We start from the raw sequence: 22,496 nt of genomic DNA, 5'->3' as shown, positions 1-22,496 counted from the left end.
GCTGCCAATTATCTTTGTATTGCAATTATTATTTGCTTACTAGTGAAGTAGAACTAACTTTCAGTGACTGAAGAATGCACTGTTACAGGTGGGTTAGCAAAGCTGAAATCTGCTGACTTCCCAAGCACTTTGGATGATATGTCTGCATTCAGGGAATTGGTGGTGGCTGAGGATGGTAGGTCTGTTATGATTAGAAGGTAGAATGACTTTTCAGGTGTCTGGCTGAGTTCCTACTAGAAACATGATTTTAATGACTAGATTGTATAATTGTCTTTGGACACCTGTAGCTTTGGAAAGGCCTTTCTTGTTTTAGTTCTAAATAAATTAAAAGCAGGTGGCACAGGGAAAAAATCTTCCGGTCCAATTTCATAGTTTTTATGAAGGTACTTGTATATTAGTTGTGAGTAATGGAAAAATGTGACCTGTCCTTAATTATTTTAGTATCAAGGAATCTTGTCAAAATCTTTCAATCTACAGCCCTTATTTTCTAAAAGGCAGAGATATATACAAGATATCTTTTTGCAGTGCAGAGCAAAAAGGCAACTTGTAAGATTTTTTCTGATGTGGGATTTATGGCCCAGCTTTCAACTTTTTTTTTCTAACATTTGCCAGTAGCATACAAACAAGATAGTATTTTATCTGTAGATAGTTCTGACTTAGATGACTTTCAAAATCAAAGAACTGGAAGAGTTGAGCTCATTTCTAGACTATCAGCCTGCATTTCCTTTATGCTCAAATGCCACTGTATCACTTCTCTAATAGACTGTTTGAACACCTTACCTTGACCACATCTTGCTCTGTTCATAATACATAGCACATGCCACTGACCATTTTTTTTCCTGCAGAATGACTGGGAGCATTCATTCTCCTCAGGCCTAGGATATGGTATTACTCTTCTGCTGTGTACTTTCATTTCATTTCCTGTAAAAAAAAAAAAAAATCCATCTTCTGCTACTGGAGTTGACCTAAGGTTAGATGTCAAAAGAACAAATTACTGGCACTTGCTGATACCCCTAGAGTACCTATAAATAGCAAGCTTTATAACCCCACTGATTCTTGAGATACATAGTGATAAATATACTCCTACCAACCAAGAAAGAAAAAAACAAAAAACAGCTGCATGGCTCCAGGTGATGAGTGCAGATTTTGTATGGCTGCATCTTTCAGGTGGTTTTAAAAAGAAAAAGATACAAAAATCTTTATATCTGCAAGTTTTAAGGCAGTAATTAGTGATTCATGGGTACAATATTCTGCATCTTGTCTCATGTATGTATACTACAAATAATTCAAAGCTCAGCAGCAAATTCTTTCCTAGGCGATATGGCACACTAAGGTAACAGTTTAACTAATGGAGCTGCCTGTTCATTATGAGGACTAAGAACTAATTGAAACCTTTTCAGTGGAACAGTTTTGTGCTAAGAAATGCAATATTAGTCAGGTAGAACCTTTTGCAATATTTTAAAAATGAAATCTGGACAGATTGGAATGATTTGAAACTGTTTCATTTTCTTTTTCTTTTGTTTCATTTGAGGTCTTTTTTCCTTTGGAGTTACAGCCAGACTGTATTATAAAATATTCAATGGGTTGGATGACAATAATAATGATACTAGTGGGGTGAAACACTATGAAATGTTTTTTATGTAATGTTCTTCCAATGCGTGCTATCCAGATTTTTGGAATTGTGGTGCTTTAAAATAAGGAAGAAAAAAAAATTGGAGATGAGCTAAATCCATTTTCTGGATGTATAATGAGTGTGGATGCTAATATATCTCTGATCTAGTACATCAAATCTTTTACTAAAGGTCAGCCCACCGTGAGGTTTTGTGGATTTTTTTTTTGCTTTTTTTTTTTTTTGGCCTGGCAACACTCATGTTTTCAGTGAAGCTGCTATGACCTCAGTGTTATGATGGGATGGGTTGTGTAGGACATGACTGTCTCATCTCACTGATTAATGGAAAAGCTTCCTGTTGCTCTGCCCCCAAGCTACAAAATCCATTAACCACCCCTTGGGGTGCCTGAAATTTATTCTGGCCATTACCATCAATTAGGAAGTTAATAGTGTGATGATTACTGGGCTACAGTCCCAGCTATTTGTGTGATTTACACCAGGCCAGGGTGGAAATGGGAAGATACAACACTCAAAGAACCACTTTACAAGCGAAAACTTAGCGTTAAGAGTGCAGAGATGTCAGTGCCCAGTATAAACATATGATGGGGAGAATCATTAGTCTGAATTGTTGTAATTTAAATGGCATCTGTTAACTTAAATGCATGGAAGAACAACTTTAGTATTCACCATACCTAAGATGAGCATTTTTGATTATGACCATAAACCTTAAATCATGCTGTGCCCAAGGGAATAATTTCATTTTGAGTTGCAGTTGTACCTGGTAGAAAATGCTGTGATGCAGGAAGGGAGGAAATTTGCATTTTAGCCTTGTGGGTTTTTTTTTCTTATTTTTTAAGAAAAAGTAAGGTAGATGAGATCTTCTGGACTGTTGCTCTCTTCCATCTGTAGTCCTCAGATTCCTCCAGATTTCACTGAGGTAGCAAGGAACAAATCCGTTGCCAATAAACTCTTAATCCCTATATGAGGTCTGCTCCTTCATTGGAAATAATGCTGAAATATTGAAAAATAATGCTGTAGACTTTGATAGGAAAGGAGAAAATGCTTGAGTGTGTATACAATCGGATACACAAAGATAAACAATATTTCAGTTTGTGCTGTATATCAGCTCCCAGATGTCACTGGTCCTAATCCAGCATACTGATCCTTCTTTCATGCATTCAGGTGCTGTAATAGGAAATGGCTCCTAGAAAGAAAAGGACAGATTGCATTCTGACAGCAGAGATCCTTCTGGTTTCTCACAAGCAGCTGCTTCTAAGCCAGGAGGAGTCTATATCATTTATACTGGCCAGTTCCATGTTTGTACTGGTGCAACTCTGTAGTAAACAGTTTAGATTTTTGCAAGCATATTATCAGGATATGACCCCCTGTTCAACAGACAGAGGAATGGAGAACATGGATTTTTACTGACTGTCAGCATATTCTCTGTTCTTAGCCCACCAGGAGGAGAAATCACAAGACAGTGGAAATTGGATTGTTGGTCAAGCAACACAGGACAGACATCTAAAATTAGAGAACATTTAAAGGGGAGAAAAATGTATACCATTTCCATCTATTTAAAATTTGATATACTTTTCTGCTGAAGTATTTGATCTTGCTCTTCGAGTATCTAAACTTTATGCTACAGTTTTTCTAAAGCTTCACAGAAATGTGAGTTCTACCATGATGGTTGTGTTTCCCTGAATCTTACCTGTTTGTTCAGCTCGGGCCTGGGTGATTAAAAAGTGTAGATGGCTGTTAAACTGCATCCCTTATCTGCAGTGTTCTTTACCACATAGAGATTTAGCCATGTAGTTACGAGTTCTGGCAGGCCTTTTAGTATGCCTACGTAAAGGAGATGAATGGTCAGTGCTTCAGATATTCTGTAGTCCTGAGAGCCACCTAGTCTGGAGAGAGGGAAAGAGACAAATATTCTTCGCTTAGGTTGCTAATCTGAGTAGCTCCCAGCTGAAGCAGCAGTGAACGGAAGCTGACCAAATTATCTTTCTACAACCATTATCAAGAGTGTGGGCAAGTTGCAACTCACTGAGGAGACACCTTAAGGAAACACCAAACTCCTCCTGGCCCTCCCTGTTAGCAGTGTTTCTTGTTTGGTCAAGATTTTGAATAGCTATCTAATTCAGTGTTTAAACTCTGGATATTAAAATACGAACTGTTTGTCACATCTTTAAATTATTTATGGCAATAATCAGCTGAACTACATTAAGCCAAAAATCACAAGGAATTTTAGTGTGTATTTCTGTTTAGATAACTTTGAATAAAAGCTGATTAAGAAGAAGGAAATTGAATTCAACTGGGTATTCAAAAAGAATATATATTTTCATAGCTTTTTTTTAAGCCTCCTTCTTCCCCCTCCCTCCAAGTCTTCTAGACAGCTTCCATTGGTGAGAAACTTCATTTTGTGATGAATTCCTTCTTTCTAGAAAGGACAAACATCACACATTTTCATAAAATCTTATAAAAATTCATAACTTTGTTTCCACTAAAACCTGCAGTCACAACTCAAGCTTAGGAGCAGGATAATTTCAAAATGACAGTTTATCTCTTTTAAAATATATATATTTAAACTGTATTTAATTTTCCATTTCTTCCTTTTGACATTTATATTAAGGCTCTTTTCAATTCTTATTTACACGCACAAAACCTCAGCAAGGATGGAGTGGGAAGTCAGTGGAGCCTGAGGGAATGTGCATTTGAGTCTGTCACAGACTGTCTTGAAAAGTAAAAATTAGTTACCTAGTCTTTCCCTCAGTTTCCCTCACCTAGAAAATGAGAACAGTAATAGTTTCCAGCCTGCTGAGGGCCTCATGAGGAAAAAGTCATTGCAGATGTGTTCACTTAGGAAGTGAGTCATGTGGGTCCCTTGAGTTATAAAATCTCTTCTATTTCTTTCCCCTAGAGGTGTCTTTAAAAGTTAATTTCAACCTGTCAGGGTAAATTTGAAGTGTTTTTAGTTCTGTGACATAAGCAGTGTCATTACAGGCGTTAAATTAAAGAAATTCTAACTAGCTCCCTGCCTTGTCTCTGCTGTCAGACCACTTGCTAACGTTGCCCTCTTGATCCAAACTCTTATGAATGAAAAAAAGCAAACAAAAAAAACTTGAAAAACAGATATATTTCTGAACTAGCTTCACTTTATGTTAATCCTTGCTTAAAGGACACAAGCTATGGGTAGAAATCAGCCAAGATCCATCTGTCAGGTTAGAAAGGCCAGTAGAGTGTAAGTGTACAACAGGGCTAAGGACCAAAGAGCAGGAAAGCCTTTAGTAGAGGCAGTGTGACAGAGACAAGAATGCTTTCAGTGTAGAAATGCCCTGGATAGTTGGTGAGATAAAAGCATTTTAAATGAAATTCCTGTGTTCTGCCTTGAAGGTCTCAGACTATCTAACTTGATACCCTACGTGCTCAGGGGGCAGTCACTCAGAGTGTGACTTCAGGGTGGAAATGTGCAAAGAAGGGCAAGGGTGGCCTCTTCGTGTAGAAGCAGTCTTTATGAAAGATCCAGGAACACAGATTTCACTGCATTTACATTTTACAATTGCTCTTCAAAGTGGTGAAATAACTTCCTTCAGAATGTGTGTTCCTGAGATAACCATAGATTTCTGGTTGGAAGTGGATAAGGGCTTAGATAATTGTTTATATGAGTTAAAATGTCAGCAAGTGGTGAGAAACATTCAGGGGAGGCAAGGTAATTCTTTTGAAAAGCAGAAGTAACTTGCTATGAAAATGAGGAACGGCAAGAAGCTCAGATCACGTCATTTCCAGGGTCACTCAAGAAGCAGTTAAATCAAAACAATCATCAAGCCAAAAGTGACATTTATCAATGGCTTGTAAAAGGCTTTAGTAGCTAGAATATGTGAACTTAAATGGTCGTCTGTTGAACACGACTTTGATGTTATTAGCTTTTGTGAAACAGCATGGCATGACAAAAATCAATGGGGAACTTGGTACTTGGCTATAAAGCGATGAAGGAAAGGATGAGGGAACAGCATCTAAGCATACAACATCCCCCAAAAGCAAGAATGCAAAAGTCTACAACTCTGTGGTGGAGTTTAGGTGTGAAACATCATATACAAGAAGATGAGAAGGCTTCTGCATTACCAGCTCCACTATTTTTCACATTAAAACCTACAAGGTCATTTTAAATGTGTTAATGATTCCTTTACTCAATCACTTATTCAGTGAAAGCCCTTTCTAAGAGCGGCCTCTGACACCACAGCTCTGCCTTCTGGAATATAAAATCTTTCTAACCAAAAAACTGCTCAAGCAGAGATTAATACAACAGTGGCTGGTAAATCTCATGCTCAACAGGCCATTCTCTTCCAAGGCAAGCCAGGTGGCAAATGTAGTTATGTGCAAGGTTGGATCAGGTGATCTTATAATCGTGACTGCTTCTTGCTTAAAATGTCTAACTTTTGTCAGGGTTGGATTCACATGCAGAAGTAAAACATGCTGGAGTCCACCTCTTCATGCTGTTCTTGGTCATGGCAGGTTGCTCACTCTGCTGTTCCTGAAGCACCTTACAGTTGCACCTAGCCCTGCCTATCAGGGCTGGCTGCCACTTGGGGGGCAGACAGAGCAGCAAATTAAACTGTGGGGAATGAGGAGGGTGAGTGCATGATGCATAGGGCAGTCTTCTGATGGGAGGGAGGGAGAAAAAGCAGTCACTTCAGTCTACAAAAACCAGTCGTGACTGGTGGCAAAAGGAAAGAAAGTGCTTCTTAATGAATATTTATAGGGAGAAAATGGTACTTGAACACTAGAAGTCAGGTTACCCTGCTTAGATCTGGTATATAATGTTCTTTTTCCCTATTAAGAGTGTTCTTGAAAGATCTTCCCAAAGAGAAACATCGACCAACAAATCAACAGGTTGATTTTTCTTGTCTTCAGCAGCTTTTTTAAAATAAGTACAGACAACCTTAAATTTGTAATGAAAGCAAGTAAACAGTGATTTGCTAGGGAGTTTACTTAATTTATATATTCAGACTGACAGTCCTTGGAATTTGTCTGTGTGTTTTGAGAAAGAAGAAAATTTCCATAGGGTTCGTGTTACTGGATGATTCAGGTTGCCTATTATAGTTGTGAAATACTGGTCGGGCTGAATTGAGATATATTCATGACAGTGGGTGGACTAATGGAATTCAGTGACTTTATTTAAAATGTGCAGGAGTTTATTATAATACTGTAATAGGAATGTCATTTACCCTGACAGGAAAAGAGGGAAAAGCCCTGTCAATGAATAATAACGAAGTTATTTAAATGTCAACTTTCTTGCAAACAGTTTGCAAAATATAAATTACTCTGCATGTTTTTAGTTTAGTTTTGTTTTAATTTATTATGCATGGAAGTCATGGTTTCTGTACTGCAGTTGTATCATTTTCTTTATACTGATAAATGAACTAGTAATAATTAAAATGTTTATCTCATGGAATGTTTGTAGAAATCATTCTTATTTACCAGCTGAGTAGGAAGTTTGATTCTGAAGAGCTGCTAATAAAATTTGGGATTAATTTAATGGAACTAATGACCACTAGAATAGAGGGGCAGGTGTGAGGTGTTCACAGTGAAGTATCAATATTCTGTTCCTGAAAATTATTCTTTAGTATATCTCATCTGCATTTCAGCAACATCCACAATGTGCTAATATGTCTTGTTTTTTTCTTCTCATTAATTAGACTGGCACAGATCTCAAATCTCTTTGCAGACCTTCCTGTTTCAAGCATCTTTGCTTTGCTTTGACTTAGCCTTAACTGTACATTGTCAAAATAAAGCGAGTCAACCTACAGCATTCTGAAAGAAAACAATTTACACAGGGATTTAAGTTATTTGATGAGACCTGTTCAACAACTCTCCTCTACCCCCCTGGGTGGGGGGAGGGGAGGGCAGGGGGAGAATAACCTTTGCAGCATGCATGTCTACACTATATACCTAATAAAATACATTCTACTGTTCACTTCATTATTTATTATTTCAGTAGCTATAGCTTTTCAGCAGATGAGACTTTTCTGTGTTTTTCAGCTCTGCAGGTCCTAGCTTTGGTCCTTTCACATGATTCAGATAGACATCTATTTGTTTTGCTTGTTTTATACAGATGCAGTAAAACTGAGTTTTCTCTGCAGAGCTTCACAGAAGCAGCCTGCCCCACAAAGAATGGGAAATGTTACTTTATACATATCTGTTCTCTTCCAGTTAATAGGAATTTAATTTGATGATCCTATGCTGTCAGTCCTGTCTACACCCTGCTAATGTGCTTCTGTCTTTTGCAACCATTCTAGGTTAGCTAGCTTCCTGGATCACCAAATGCCTGATAAGTTTTGATAGGAGTCTGTGCTGCTTTATACACTCAATAAGTAAAGACAAATACGCAGGCTGCTAATCAACACCTGTTTGTATGCGTATGTAATAGGAATAAGTTTGTTGTTGATACCAGAGTTGTATCCCAACATAGGCTTTAAGTGTATGCAGCATTTCATGTGATACGATTCCTTTCTTCCACTGCTCTTTGCAAGCACCCACTGTTTTGTTCTTAAAGCACTTCTAGGTGGTGGTGGTGTTGTTGTAAAGCATTCATCTATCTATTAAGATTGAGGGTAACTGCAAAATGGTTTAAGAAAATAAAGATTGTAGCTGAACAGACTGGAGAACAAGCTATTACTAATTTAGAACAGGACAATGGGAGTGACGTAACAGTGGCTCCTTTTTCACTCTCATCCTTGTTCATCTACAAAAACGTTTTTCCAACTCTTCTGTGCAGTATTTCTGTTGTTTGTTATAGATGTTGGCAGAAGTGTACACTTCCGTATGAGTATGACATTACCTGTTAATAAGCCTTTGAATGCAAAATAAGAAATCTGAAGTAAGACAAAGCTTACAATTCTAATTTGCAATAGACCTTCAGCATCTCTTTGGCTGTACTGTTGTGAGACTGTTTACTAATCTCCAAAAAAGTTTTGTGGGTCAAATTTTCTTTATTCTTATCCTTCTTTGAAGGGTCTCATTTTTAAATCATTTACTGGCTTAGAGATGCATTCCTTCATTTAAAATATACTTTTTCCTAACTCAGTAGGTCAAACTTAATCCTTAGCTTTAATTAGGAATGTTTATTAGCCTCATATTCACAAGAACATCTTACGTTTGATGTAGAACATGGCAGATGGTGGAGCAATGAGCTGGACGGGGTGACCATAGTGAGCCAACAAGGCTGTGTTCAGCCTTTTGCTGCAGTTTCTGCTCCTGAACATCAGAACATCTCTGAAATATTAAGTAACAGGCATAGCTATTGCAGTATCCTCCTCCTCAGTCTACTGAAGAAATAGCTGGGCTAGTCTACATGCTCTCCTGGGAGAGATGACCTTATAAAGGCAAAGATCAGTCAGTGGGTGAAAACTTTGCATTAATCTTCTAACTAACAAAGGTCACATGCAAAGGTTATGGGTGCCTACGTTTCTTAGAAGGGAGCAAGGAAAAAGAGCACAGGCCAGTTGTTACACAAAAGAAAAAGACAAGCTAATTCTTTAATAAACTTCATGAATAGAAAAGCTCGACTTCAATGCAAATCCGCATCTTGGTGGAATTTGTTTTAATGGATAAAAGTCCAAGCTGCTCCTGCCTTGTATTATTCACATACTGCAAAATCTGAAATCGCAGAAACTATGGCACGAATGTAGTCAGCTGTAGATGTGGAGCATGATTCGAAAATCTAATCCGCATGATTGCTCCCTGGCAAAATCAAACAAACAAAACAAACCCCTGGTACTATTAATGGTAGACGTTGAGTACTTTAAATACCTTTTGTGAAATTGGCTGGCTGTGCTAGGTTTGGGCTGATTATCTAAATTCCTTGGTTATTAAAACATAATTCAGACAAGCATGAGGTGCATAATACAAATCTGCTGCTGACGGTTGATCTTCATTCCAGTCAGATGTTGGGAGTAAATGCCATGGAAGCTTAGCACAATCTTGTTTGTTCACTTCTTTTGTCACCCCAAAATATGTAGTCACTATCTCTACTGGCAATTTTTGTATCAGAAATATATTATTTTCCCTACAATCAGTGGAAAAACATTGCTCTTAAAGCAATAAGGCATGTGTTCATACTATCTGCTAGTCTGCGTGAATAAAACCACAGAAATTGTAGTTGTAATGCTTGTTCAGTGGGTTTTTTTTTCAGTAGAGCTTTACTTTTTCACAGAAAACTGAACTCTAATTTCACTGAACAATCAACTGAAGCAGCTTCATTGCAATGTGATGAGAAAAGACTCTTAGAAAATTTGGTCTGAGGTTGGAGTATACAATGACTTGATAACTGTAGTCTCTTGCTGTCTGCTATTTGGCATTTCTGGCTATCATTATCTTCTATACACAGAATTTAGCATTTCTTATTGTGTGTGTTTATTTTAAAGTGCTTTGGGAAGATGCTGGTTTAATTTTTCCTAATCTAATTTAAATGCAAATTGTTAGCACTCACATGATGCTGTGTGTATACAATTAAGTATCATTATATACTACATGAATCATTCAAAAAACTCTGGAGATCCATTCCACTTTGTAATATATGACTTGCATTGAAAAACTGCCAAGTGGCTTGTGGTTTTGTGATTAAGTGCTCTTACTTATGAAATTTCTCTTTGAATTATAGGTCAACAGATTATGGGACAACATATGAGAAACTGAATGATAAAATTGGCCTGAAGACGATTTTGAGCTACTTATATGTTTGTCCAACAAACAAACGTAAGGTAGGTGGTAATGAGGTTGGCTCATTTTGACTTTGTGTCCTTGTAATCCTTATTTTGTCAATATCTGTAACTATTTAAATGGCTGGAGTTTCTCTGTCTCCCTGTCCTTGAGAAAATATGTGATGATACTAAAACATATGCCAGTTTGTTTGCACCAGCTATAGCACCTATCAGTGTACTCTGGAGAATATGCATTTGTAAAAAGACTGTTGAGTGGATAGGTATGATAGGTATCATGCGTCTAATTGTTTGCTTATCCTCAGCCTGCTGATCCTTTTTTCTGTAAGTGACAGGGACTCGTTAAAATGACAGAAAGGAATCTACAGTGGCCAGATTGTATATAACATCATTTCTTTTAAGTGCTTCCAATAGGGAACCAAGCAGGATTTGACGAAATCCTGCAGAGAAAATACCTTCCGAAGCCCAGAAGGTTTTAATCATGCAAGCACCCAGCTGAGTAACAATTTACTTAGAATTTATAATGCTGACATTCATAAAAGGAAGCTGATGCTTTCTCTGGTGTACGTGTTTGACAATTTTTTTGTAATTTGCAGGTATGCAAAAGGGGATGATGAAACAGCTTAAAATGATGATGAAAACTTGTTTTCTTATATGTTGATGTACTAGAAAAAGTGATACTGTTTAAAGGTTCTTTCTCATGTGCATTAGCTCTCATATTTGATGATAGACAATTATTACCACTGGTGTTCTGGTGTGGACAATAAAAAAAATAGCTAAACTCTTCCTGAAATTACTAGTTATTTTATTATTTTATTCCTGACTTCCTCAGCTTTTGGTCCAGAAGAAAAGGAGAAAAACAAACAAACAAAAAAAAAGGTGGGGGGAGATGGAAGTCAAAACCAAAGCGTCATTAAATAAATGCTAATGGTGACATTATTATCCTCTCAACTTGTTAGCTGTGAAACTATGCACAATGATTGTGGAAGACCCAACTGCAGCTCTTTTCTCTGCCAAGGGGGTTATGAACCTGGCTCGTGTCATTTTCTCTCTTCACTTTGTCTTACTGCATGGTACGAATTGTTCCAGGCAGAACTGAATTGCTTCAGTAGAAATTCCTAGAGAAGACTCATTTGCAATGGAGCTGTGTATGTTTGGGCAGCTAAGGTCACCATTTCTGTTACTTTCATTGTACTGAAACATTTATATATTCTTTCAGAGGGAATATGAAAGGAAAAAGGAGCTGTCCTAACCAGAGGGGACAATGCTTGGCTTTATTCTCTCGTAGATTGTGTTTAACTCTTCATTCTAAAGAAAATAGTGCTTCTAGGCATGAGTCATTTGACCTGTTATGAAACTGACCCTAGAATGGAACAAATCATATTCTACCACTGCCTGCTTTTCTCCAACTGACAGTACCTGTGACAGAGTTTGGAACTCATCCTCTACTCACCTGTCCTGTGAACGTGTTCATAGCTGAGGAATGTTTGTCTGATGTTCAAGAACATTTTTCTTTCCCCTGATAAAACTGTTTCCAAAGACTGGAACATAAAACTAGAGAATACTTCTGAGGTCATATGTTCTACTTCCTTGCTACAGGCAGCTGCCTCATGTGGCCTTAATGAGACACCTGTCAAGGGCTCTTTCTTGAAATTATTCTGATTAATGGCTTGCAGCTCTGGAATTCCAGTCGTTACCTGTTCTGATAAATTTAGTTTTTGCTGAAGGAAGGAGTTTGCTACCTCATAGTGTTGTGTTGCCACATGGTCAATTCGTCATAGCTTCTTACATGGTTATTATAATGCAAGGTTGGAAAAAGGTGAAGGGGTGGGAAGATAAATAATCTTTACAGTAAGAAACAAAAGTAGGTTCAAGTCTTGGGATGAAATCAACTAAAAGTCTGGAATTAGCGGAGAGTTACTGTCTCATTGCAACTGACCAGTGACAAACATGAAACTTTTCTTTAGAAGGTAAAATAAGTACATTATCAGATTGTTTGAACATCCTTTGAGCTTGAGGTTTGAAAGGTTGGTCTGCTGGCACAGAAACTGTGCTGTGGCAAATTTGCACCTAATCATACTTGATATTTCTTGGAGAGTAATAATATTGTTTTCCAGAAAAACTACCAAGTGTTTTAGCTGGGCAAGATCAGTATGATCCCTTAGCTGTTTTGCAGTAAAAAACTAAGCAGGAGCTAAGAGTTTTGCAAGCATATTAGTCCAACTTAAGTACCTAGTGGCTCCAAAAATCCATAACCCCACCGCATCTTCCAACTTCCTTTTTCACACTGCCACTCTTGTTTGTGTACCCATCTGTTGAGTTGGATCAAGGGCTAATATGCCTGGAAATTAATCCCTTTCCAGTTCAAAAACCAAATGGATGAAAGCAAAAAGGTTCCAGGTGGAAAGGTGGAACAGCTCATTCTGGCAATAGAGTGCACTGAAGTTGGCGTGTAATCAGTATGGGACAGTGCCAGAGGAAGGCTGCAACACCTGGGATGAAAGAACCTTAGTAAAGGTCTAAGACTGAATTGTCCAAAACTTACCTGAGCAAGAGGAGGTTGTCTGCAGGGATAACTTCTGGAGACTCTGCCTGTTTCTGTATAACATCAGATTATTTCTTCTGAAGTATTTAAATATAAGCATCTTGTTCATCTCCCATAACTAAGAGAGCATGGGGAAAAGAATGTTGTAGAGCTATGCCATACTTCCACACACACAAATATTTCACAGTGGAAGCAAAAATATTAGAATCCTGGGTTCTTTATTATACCTGCTGGCAATCAGAAGGAAGAACTTACAGCTTTTGTCACCAGGAATGTTGTCAGCTAATATCTCTGGATCCCTAGACCTGAGTTTCTTCTTTTCTGAAACTCTGACAATGCTGTGAGAAACTCTGGTTACTCTGAAACTGTCATCTTGTTTCACTAACATGGGCCAAGTAGTCAACTGCAGGCATTTTTTGTCGTTAGAAGATTGAACTGCTCTAAAATCCTTGATTTCTACAGTATGCACACTGTGTGCATGAGGGGTTTGTGTGTTGTTGCTGTTAATACTGCACAAACACTGACAGTGCTTTCCCCAAATATGTTATATGAGGTAAATAATTCTTCTCAGGCTGTACCTGCATCCTTCAGTGCTTTTTGTTCCGCAGTGCTTTTCTTTGCAGAGAGAAAAGACTTCCTCAGTAGTAGAAAATAATAAATTTATTATCTTGCAGATACTGGACAAAATACCTTGCTAATATGATTCAAGTGAGACCAGCATGTGCTTAACTTACTGCTGTTGGCTTCTTATTATAATAAAAAAAATATATATTCTTTTAGCACTTGGCTGTTAGGAATAGTCCCGTTGAAAAAGAAGGTAAATGTGAACTCTGCTTACTCAAGATGAATTATTTTCAGTGACGAAACCAAGTGTACCCTGTACGTAGCCTTGTCTGTTCTGTGCAGAGAGGAGCAGTTAGAACAATGAAGCGTAGAGTGCATGTAATTGGATTGATTCAAATAATTAATAGGTTTGTTCATGAATTTGTGATGAATTTCACTTTCTGGAAAAGAACAAACAATGACATGTTGAATAAATTGATATAGTTTATTTTCTCTGCTCTGCCTAGGGAAAAAACTGTATCTATAAACATACAGGATTTGCAGGACTTCTCACTGTCTCTGAATGCCAGTTTCTTTTTAAAGCTTCCATGTTCCATATTTTTGTCTCCTTATTCCACAAAAATCCTTTAACCAGATGCTGCAAGCAATGTCATATTACAGCAGGGGGATGGGGGGAGACTGAAAATGAGAATGAGAAAATATTCAGCTATTGTTTAGAACTTAAACCACTGAACCGTTGCTGTTACTTGTTACTTTTCTGAATTACAGTATTTTCTTTAGGAAACAACAGAAAATCGTAAGTAATATATTGGTGTGTAAGCTCTGTCAATAAGAGAGATGGAAACCCTGTTTCTCAGTATTTTCTTCTTTCACTAAATTACTGCACTACCTTGACTCTGTGACTGATGACACAGAACAGGGAAGAAAAAATTGTAACACATGGATCTTTCCAAAGACAGTGTCTATTTGAGTATTTGTCAGGAAGTCTCCAGAAGAGAGAATCCCCAACATACAATAAATCCCTCAGCTTATGTATGTCAACATTGGTTTATTTGTTAGGTGCATACAGCCTTTTCTGAAGGAATATAAAATGATTTAAAGGTTTCTACATGAAGAAGTAGTGTTTGGAAATAGTGCGCTGATAGGTTAAAAAGTGAAATAAACTAGAAATCCATGTTGATATCTTGAAAATCTTCTTGCAAAATGTTGGCGTTCACTTTCCTACAAACTCGCACACACAAAGTTTTATGGTCTTTATGAAAAACCTTTCACATAGTTCTCTTTCAAGCATTGCAATGGAAATCATAGATGTGGAAATAAAAGCAGATGTGGGACATGGTGATGATTTTAATTCTCTAGAGCTTTTCTTTGACTCAGTAAGTACTGTTGGCTAATTTAGACAGTTTTGTTGTGTACAGCAAACTGCTTTTTGCAGAGCCAGTTTATGGAGTTTGTTCATTCCTTGTACTTTAAACCCTTTGTGGTGGCGTATCTCCAGTTAATAAAATGCTGGGTGATAGTATCTGCCAGCAACTTTATACTATTTATAGAACGTCTGGTCCATCAGACATTTCCCAGGGGGTTGAACTTTTGTGTTAGATTTTTTTTCTCCCCCTTCCGTTCTTCCTACAGACCTGCCTTGAATTTTCCCTTTATTCCTCCGTTTGGATAATTGCTGTGCAGTACAGTGTCCTCTTTTTTTCTTTTTTTCTTCTTTTTTACCCTCTCTAAAGATGAATGCATTACAGATGCCTTCCTCTTCTTTTATATTTAGTGTTTGCGGTTAGCACCTTTATCACAGCATGTTAAGCACCATCCTGTTGTCTGTGTAGCTCAAAGATAACGGCTATTTATTGTAAATATAATTGCATGAGTTTCAATTCTGGCTAGATCCCTAACTGCTTCAAATTCGTTTCTATTAATGAGCTTTAAATGAAAGGAAACTAAAGTGATGGAGGCCCAGCCTTCTGTCCTTTCTAGCATGTGGTGTATGTGTAGAGGGGAGAACAGCTGGTAAATCTTTCTAGCTGTCAATCAAGAAAAACAGGAGATTTACTGATATTAGCCCCAGTGGGAATGGTTGGATGCTACTTCATGTACTGTTTCAGGAATGTAAAGTACATGGTTGTATAAAGGTCGAGACCCAGAGCTATGTGCTTTTTTTTGGCCTCTTCTAAGCCTTGGGGAAAATGTCCATGTCCATAGAGATGAACAGTTCCATCTGATGTTGCTATTTCTCTAGGTGCTGCTACCCTCAGTTGCTAAAATCAGACTGGAATCAAAATCTTCTCCCTGACCTGTTTCTAGAAGCTTTCAGAAGTCTGATGTAATGGCTAGACTTGATTTTTGCATTCAAGAAAATACAGTTCCTTCCAGTTGTGTTCTCCTTGTAGACCTCTATAAATCTTAGCGTGGAGACTACCAGCTTGCATCCGATTGGTTAGAGCTCAGCAGATCTCTAAGCACACCTTGCTGCAGACTGATTCGGTTCCTATGGCTGTCAAGGGATGGCATCCTTACCAAATTAGGCACAATGGGAGACCCTAGGTCTACAGTCAAATCAGTCCTGCCACTAGTCCAACGTGCTCTTGTAGTGTGCTCTTGCAGCAATAAAATCAATTGTTCTGTCACTCTCCTTTTTTTCATGTTGAAGGAAAGGTCCTCATTAGCTGCAGGCTGTGAGTACAACCTTCAAAGAGATAGTCATAAGAGACCTAAAAGGCATTGCCTCGTGGATGTGAATGTTTTATTTTTTTAATGATGTATTCCACAAGAGATTTCAAGGAGACATTCAAGAAAGATCTTTTCTTAAATTTAAATGGGAGAAACCACCTTGTACTTGAAGTATTTTGAAGAATGAGACTTTAATTTTATCAAACTTTTATGTACTGAGTAAAATTGATGTAGCATAGGAAGGTATATGTAGAAGTCCATCTACCCTATGACCACAGGTGATGTTTGGTTGCCATATCTTTTACTTCAGAAAAAATGTTTTGGAGGGAAGGACTCAAAAGTGCATTGGGTAGGAATCATATACTATTTTTGCTGATCTGTTAGGCTGTTGGGTTTAGATAGCAATACATTTGCCTTTCTTCCACTGGGCTTGTTATGGAAGAACATAAGAGTTCTTCATTTGTATCTTCTCTGCAAGTAAAGTTATCTAATCTCATTCAAGAATTATGGCTTAGCATTTCACGAACTGTTCAGAAAGAGATGAAATCCCAATGATCTCTTTGATCACCTTATGAGGGTGATCATGGACTGCAGGAACAGTTTGGTATATTTATGATAAGATTGTATTATATGTGTAACAGAGGAGAGAAGGGATGGCTCACCACTAAATTAAGATTTTTTTCATTTTTCATTTAATTTTTCAGTGCTTTTAAGTTAACACAAATGTTTTTGTGTGAACTACTGGTGATTACTACAAAGTCATAACAATACAAAGCTGTAACAATGCATATATTATAATTTTCACTTCAGCTTGTAATGATTTCAGATTCAAGAGTAATACTTCTACCCGTACACTGCATCTACATCTACTTGTGCATGCTTGTTGTTGACTGAGAATGGACTTGATTTCTATTTCAGAAGATTGTCTTTTATTTTTCTCATATGAAAACAAGGACAAAGTAAAAATATTTTTTTGCTCTTAGTTTGGAAAGATGGATTGTTCTTCATAATTTGTAATTATTGGTAGAACCTCACCTGTAAAGCAGTAGTGATAGAAAAGCTGGTCCTGTATTACTAGTCTTTGATACTGAGTTCACAGGAAGCCAGTAATTAACAAGCAACCTGATACGTGTTAACAAAGTGAGGGCAGAGTGTCATCTTCTAAAGTGAATATACTGACTTTTGAAGTGTCTGGCAGCATTCACTACCAAACTTTGTGATTCATGCCTGCAGTATTTGACAGCTCTCACAATAGCCATTACAAGCAAAGCCCTTGCCATTATTCTACATCCATATCTCTTCTTGGATATGAAGTGAAATCAAAGCCCATTTATTCTTCTTCTTCTCTTGTAAGGCTATCAAAAATAGTGGCAGTTTTGACATTTTCCCACTTAAAGTTGTACTATGGTATGACGTATCTCACAGAAGTCTCCAAGGACATACTGAGTGTTGAAACTAATGATAGGAAAGTATGAGCCACTGAATTCAGCTTTAGAGCTAAAATTTGCTCAGACTGAGGAGAGTCTCTAAGGTGTCATTCCCTATTTCTCTATCCTCTGCTGTCTACAAACTGGACATTTAAAACTTATGCACGGTTATCTGTTGTTTTTATCCTTTTTCAATTCCTCAGTGATTTCCCAAATATTCTGGAACAGATGATAGCCCTTTTGGCAACAGAAGATATATTCCAGCAGCTTAGAGAACAGAGAAATACAGTTAGCTGAAGCTCACGTAGAGGTAGCTGGGATTGATGGTAACACACGTATGTGTCTAAATACAGCACAGATTTGTCCTGTTATCAAATGCTATCAAAGCTCCATGCATTTCTATAACAGCTGTTTAAACCAGGGAAAAGTCAGGTAGCCTAATGTATTTGTTTATTTCCTATGAAAAATTAGCCCCAAGCAGATAAAAGTCAGCTTGTTAAGAGTTCCATGAAGTTTCACTAAAAATCCATATGGTAGGATTGTTTTCATTTACCTTCTGAATTTTGAGCCATTAAAGATACACACCTAAATCTCACTTTAGTATCATTTCACTGCTGTGTTCTTGTTTGAATATATTTGAATATATGAACGGCTTCCAGCTGCACCAGGGAAAGCTCAGGCTGGACACTAGGAAGTACCACTTCTCTGAAAGGGTGGTCAGGCACTGGAATGGGCTGCCCAGGGAGGTGGTGGAGTCACCAACCCTGGAGGTGTTCAAGGAACGTTTGGATGTTGTGTTGAGGGACATGGTTTAGTGAGAACTATTGGTGATGGGTGGATGGTTGGACTGGGTGATCCTGTGGGTCTTTTCCAGCCTTAGGGGTTCTATGGTTCTATTTGTTTGTTCGTGAAATATTAAAATTGCTTTATGATTTCAGAAGTTGGGCTTAAAGGAAAACATACTGTGATATTGTGGTATAATTGTGTAATGACTAGTATGTTGAGGATTGAAAGTGATAAATAGTAGGAAATATATGAATACTCACCACAGGAGCACTGAACTCAACCCTACTGCCAGGCCTGCAAAAAATTCATATGTAGTATTTGTTAGTTAACAGATAGTGTAATCTGTAGAGCATGTTAGCCAGCAGATTGTAATTGCTTACCCCTTCTGTAGTCTAGGTACATCGTTATGATATAATGAGTGACTAAATGATAGCATACTTGGGTGTTATGCCTTCTGTCTAGCTGTACTTGGAGTATAAGAAGAAAAAAGTGAAGAAAGTAGAGAAAAAAACATTTTTGTTTATGAATGTTCTGATTGACAAATACTAGTAAATTGTATGCAGCAAACATGAGAATTAGTGAAAAGAACATTGTGGAAGCAGCCAAGCTTCTTGGAGAAAGTGGGAATGATTCAGTATTTGATAAGGTAAAGATATTGCAAAAATTAGAAATGAGCTTTTTCATGTTAGTGCTAATAAGTGTTAGTTTTAAGCTGCTTGTTATAGGGTGAGAACAATTTCTGAAAGTCAGAAGAGGAATAAAAGTTAAGAGTCAAAGGTAACACAAAACAGGTGATGCAACAGTTAAAAATAAAACAATGTTATTTTAAATCTTTATTGTTTTTCTTTGAAGTCTTCCTATTCAATCTGTCTACGTGTTTCATTAACAGCAAAAATGGGATAAAAAGATTTAGGAAGGGCATGTAAGTTGAAGCGCAGGGAAAAAATACAATACTTACTGCATTCTATGGAGTAGTGGCATAGAGAGGCTTTCTGTTTACCAGGACTTGGCTTTCAAATTGGTGTAGGTTTCCTCTTAAATTCACATGAAGCCAGTCCTCCTGTGGAGGAGTCCAGTCCAAGCACAGAGCAAGTGCATTGTTTTGGTGATTTTTCTTAAACTGACAAGTATAGTTTGGAGGAAAGGAAAAAAGGGTTGTAGTATACATTCAGAAGGAAATATTTAAATTAACACACTATTTGACAAGAACAAATCAAATTTACAGTGTGTTCTATTGTATATAGAACATTATGAATAATGGATCTTGCTACTTAGACAAATTTCACATTGATTGAAGGCATTTATTCATATTCAGACTTTTTATTCTTGCTCACATCATCCAAAGCTTTTCTCTCCTGTTGTCCAAGGCTTTTCTCTCTTGAGGAAATAAATGTTAAATTGAAAATATTTTGGGACTGAAAAGCCAAAATAATTTTGCTTTGAAATGTTTCAACTTTTAAATTCTATATAGATTTGCCAAGATAAATCCCAGTGGAACTTAATAATGATACTTATCGTTTCTTAATCACTTTGCTGATTCTTTCATTGTTAGAAATCTGCCTTTAACAATCTAAATTGAGTAAGATATTGTGAATTCTCCTCTGCATGTGTATATTTAGGCCTTTGTTCTGTGTATGAGAAAAAGCATTTCTTCAGTCTAGTCTACCTGATTTCTTCATCAAAGGAAATAAGGACAATTAGAAAGGAGTTCAGTGGACAACAAACAGCAATGGAACAATCAGTACAGAATGTTCCTTTGGGGTCTGGTGCACAGCTTGTCTCTGATTACTTCTATTACTAATGGTAAATAATTAACGTGATAGCACAGCAAACTTGAAGGACAGCAATCTGTGCTCAGTTTTGGCACTTAGGACAGAAATGCAATCTATATCTGTGTGCCCTGCCTAATGGGATGTTTTCAACTCCCAGAAACAAAAGAACAACTGGAGGTGAACCAAAGACAGCAGGACAGCACCTATTAGGGAAGTCAGTATAACAGTTTCTCTGTTTGCTTCTTCAGACCCTCAGTCATTTATGGATTTTTCTGTTAATGGGTTGAGAAGAAATATTGTTAAACCTAGTTTATAAATGAAAACAATTGTATGTTTTCCTAAGTTCAAAAATTAGCTGCAAATATAGGAATTAGAAGTAGGATTTTAGTTGGAATTCAAGCCAAACGAAATGAATTCTCCTAATTCATATACTTGTGGAATGTCTGATCTCCTTCTATTATATATCTTTATGTCAGGAAATGTCACAGCGCCTGTAATCTGTGCAAGGTTGTAACCCTCATTTGTATTGCTGTGAAAGGTATATTTTCACCAAAACTGAGAAGCGGAAAGGAGAGAAGGAAGCATTATGCAAAGCATGCATGTAAGAAAAGATGCAGTAGGCTATTACAAACCGATAGAGAAGTTGAAATCAGTCATCCAGTGTAGCAGGGGGAAAAGTTCACAAATCATCTACCTCAGACCTCTGTGTTCTTATAAGTGTGCACTGAAATACTGCTTTCTTATCTTGGAAAAAATAAAAAAATAAAAAAATCCCACACCTTTTGAAATATTTGGCATTTTGAACCTTGGAGTGGAGACCTGTCTTCCAAATCCTGTCCTTTGTTAAGTGTTTCACCACCCTCTTTTTATAATGCCTCTACCACCATAACTCTTCCATAAGTTCCAGGATATCAAACCTTTCTTTTTGCTACTGTTTCATATGTGTTACTGACATTTACAAGCTCTCACAGGAGCATTCAGTCAATTACCACCAAAGACTCCCATTGTTCCAAGGAGATTGGCCTTTCCCCGAGGGCACCAATTAAAATCTATTACTTTTATTCTCATAGCACTTGCTGTAATTGGAGCTCTGGCTCTTTGCCTGGTAGAACCTGTTGGGTTTTTGTCTCATTTATTGCTGAAACTTTTCTAAAGATAACAAATGTAAAAATTACAAAAAATATGGGTACGTGGGGGAAAACATAATTCTAATGAAGCTTTTTAGTTAAATATTTCACCTGCCACTAGGAATGTAAGAAAAATCCCAGGAAAATAATAGTTATGTTTCACCTATGTATGTCTTTCTTGTTTCTTTCTGTTTTCTTTCTTCAGTTAATACACTGCAATTATTCTGTGGTATGAATTTGCCAGCAAATGTAAGACAAATCTGCTAGGAGCCTTGCTAGTATTTCACTACGCTATGAAAGTTGGAGGGAGAGTCACGTAGTGCTGTGTATTTGCCAAGCATCTCAATCTTCAAAGATTATCTTTTCTGTATTAAAAACTTCTAGAAGCAGTCACTGTTGTTACTGTAGTTACCAGTAGTAGGAAAGTTGCTTATTGTGGTTAAAACTCTTGTCCTAACATCGTAGTTTGGGACTTAGGACTTTCTACCAATGTACATTTCTTGCATCAGTTGAAAATTGTAAAGATAGGAGCTGTTACTGACAGAGTATGGAGGGATTTTTTTTTCTTTTTTTAATTTTGAAGATGTCTTTCTGGAGGGCTGGTCAGCTATCTACCAGAATAGGCTTGTTGTTTTTTTGTTTTTTTCTTTTTCTTTCTTTTTTTTCTTTTTTTTTTTTTTTGCAGGGGAGGGGAATTACAGTTTTACAAAAAAAAAAAAAAGTAAATTGTTCAAGTGTCTGCTGTTTGTTATCTTTTGTTATCTCTTCTTGTTTGTGATATTTGAGATTGTATCAAATTTTATGCATAAGAGAGTGAGATAAATAAGTGAGATAAATATTTCATCTCTGGTCCAAGGGGGTCCTATAATACAGGAATGAATTGCTTGTGTATTTTGGTTGGTTTCATGTGTATCATTTATCTTAAGGTTCCCACCTCTTCGGAGAACCATTTTCCATCATCTTCCCTAGAACAAGGATACCAATCACTGGAAATACTGTCAGTATTCTTTATGGCACTCTGGACTTTTAGCACTGTTTTGTTTGCTTGTTTTCTTTTGCCAGTTTGAGAAGGTTGTGTTAGATGTGAATCAGGCTCAAGATTGATTTTTATGTCTAATAAACTTGGGAAAATAAAACTTCCCAAACTGGAGGCTGAACTAACTGCACGAAGAGATTTGTCAAGCCTTTCTAGATACTATTTCATATATTATGGGGAAAATAAAATATATAGAAATGCAAAAATAAAAAATATTTTATAGAAGAGTTTGAAATTTCCCTA

The 22,496-nt window shown here is 37.1% G+C and overlaps 1 protein-coding gene across 5 annotated transcripts in view; it reads left to right on the top strand.

Annotated features, from left to right (window-relative positions):
* SORCS1 (sortilin related VPS10 domain containing receptor 1) overlaps positions 1–22,496 on the top strand; it is a 554,925-nt gene that overhangs the window by 384,488 nt on the left and 147,941 nt on the right. For all 5 annotated transcript variants that reach the window (XM_025151802.3, XM_025151799.3, XM_025151797.3 and 2 more), the window contains one exon: positions 10,266–10,365. Coding sequence is in view for 4 of the 5 variants with exons in the window: in XM_025151799.3 (XP_025007567.2) it covers positions 10,266–10,365 (100 nt within the window). In the remaining variant the exon portion in view is untranslated. The remainder of the gene's footprint in view (positions 1–10,265; positions 10,366–22,496) is intronic.

This window comes from Gallus gallus, chromosome 6 (genome assembly GCF_016699485.2).
Source record: "Gallus gallus isolate bGalGal1 chromosome 6, bGalGal1.mat.broiler.GRCg7b, whole genome shotgun sequence".
NCBI classification, from domain to species: Eukaryota; Metazoa; Chordata; class Aves; order Galliformes; family Phasianidae; genus Gallus; species Gallus gallus.
This window is presented reverse-complemented; position numbering and strand designations above follow the sequence as displayed.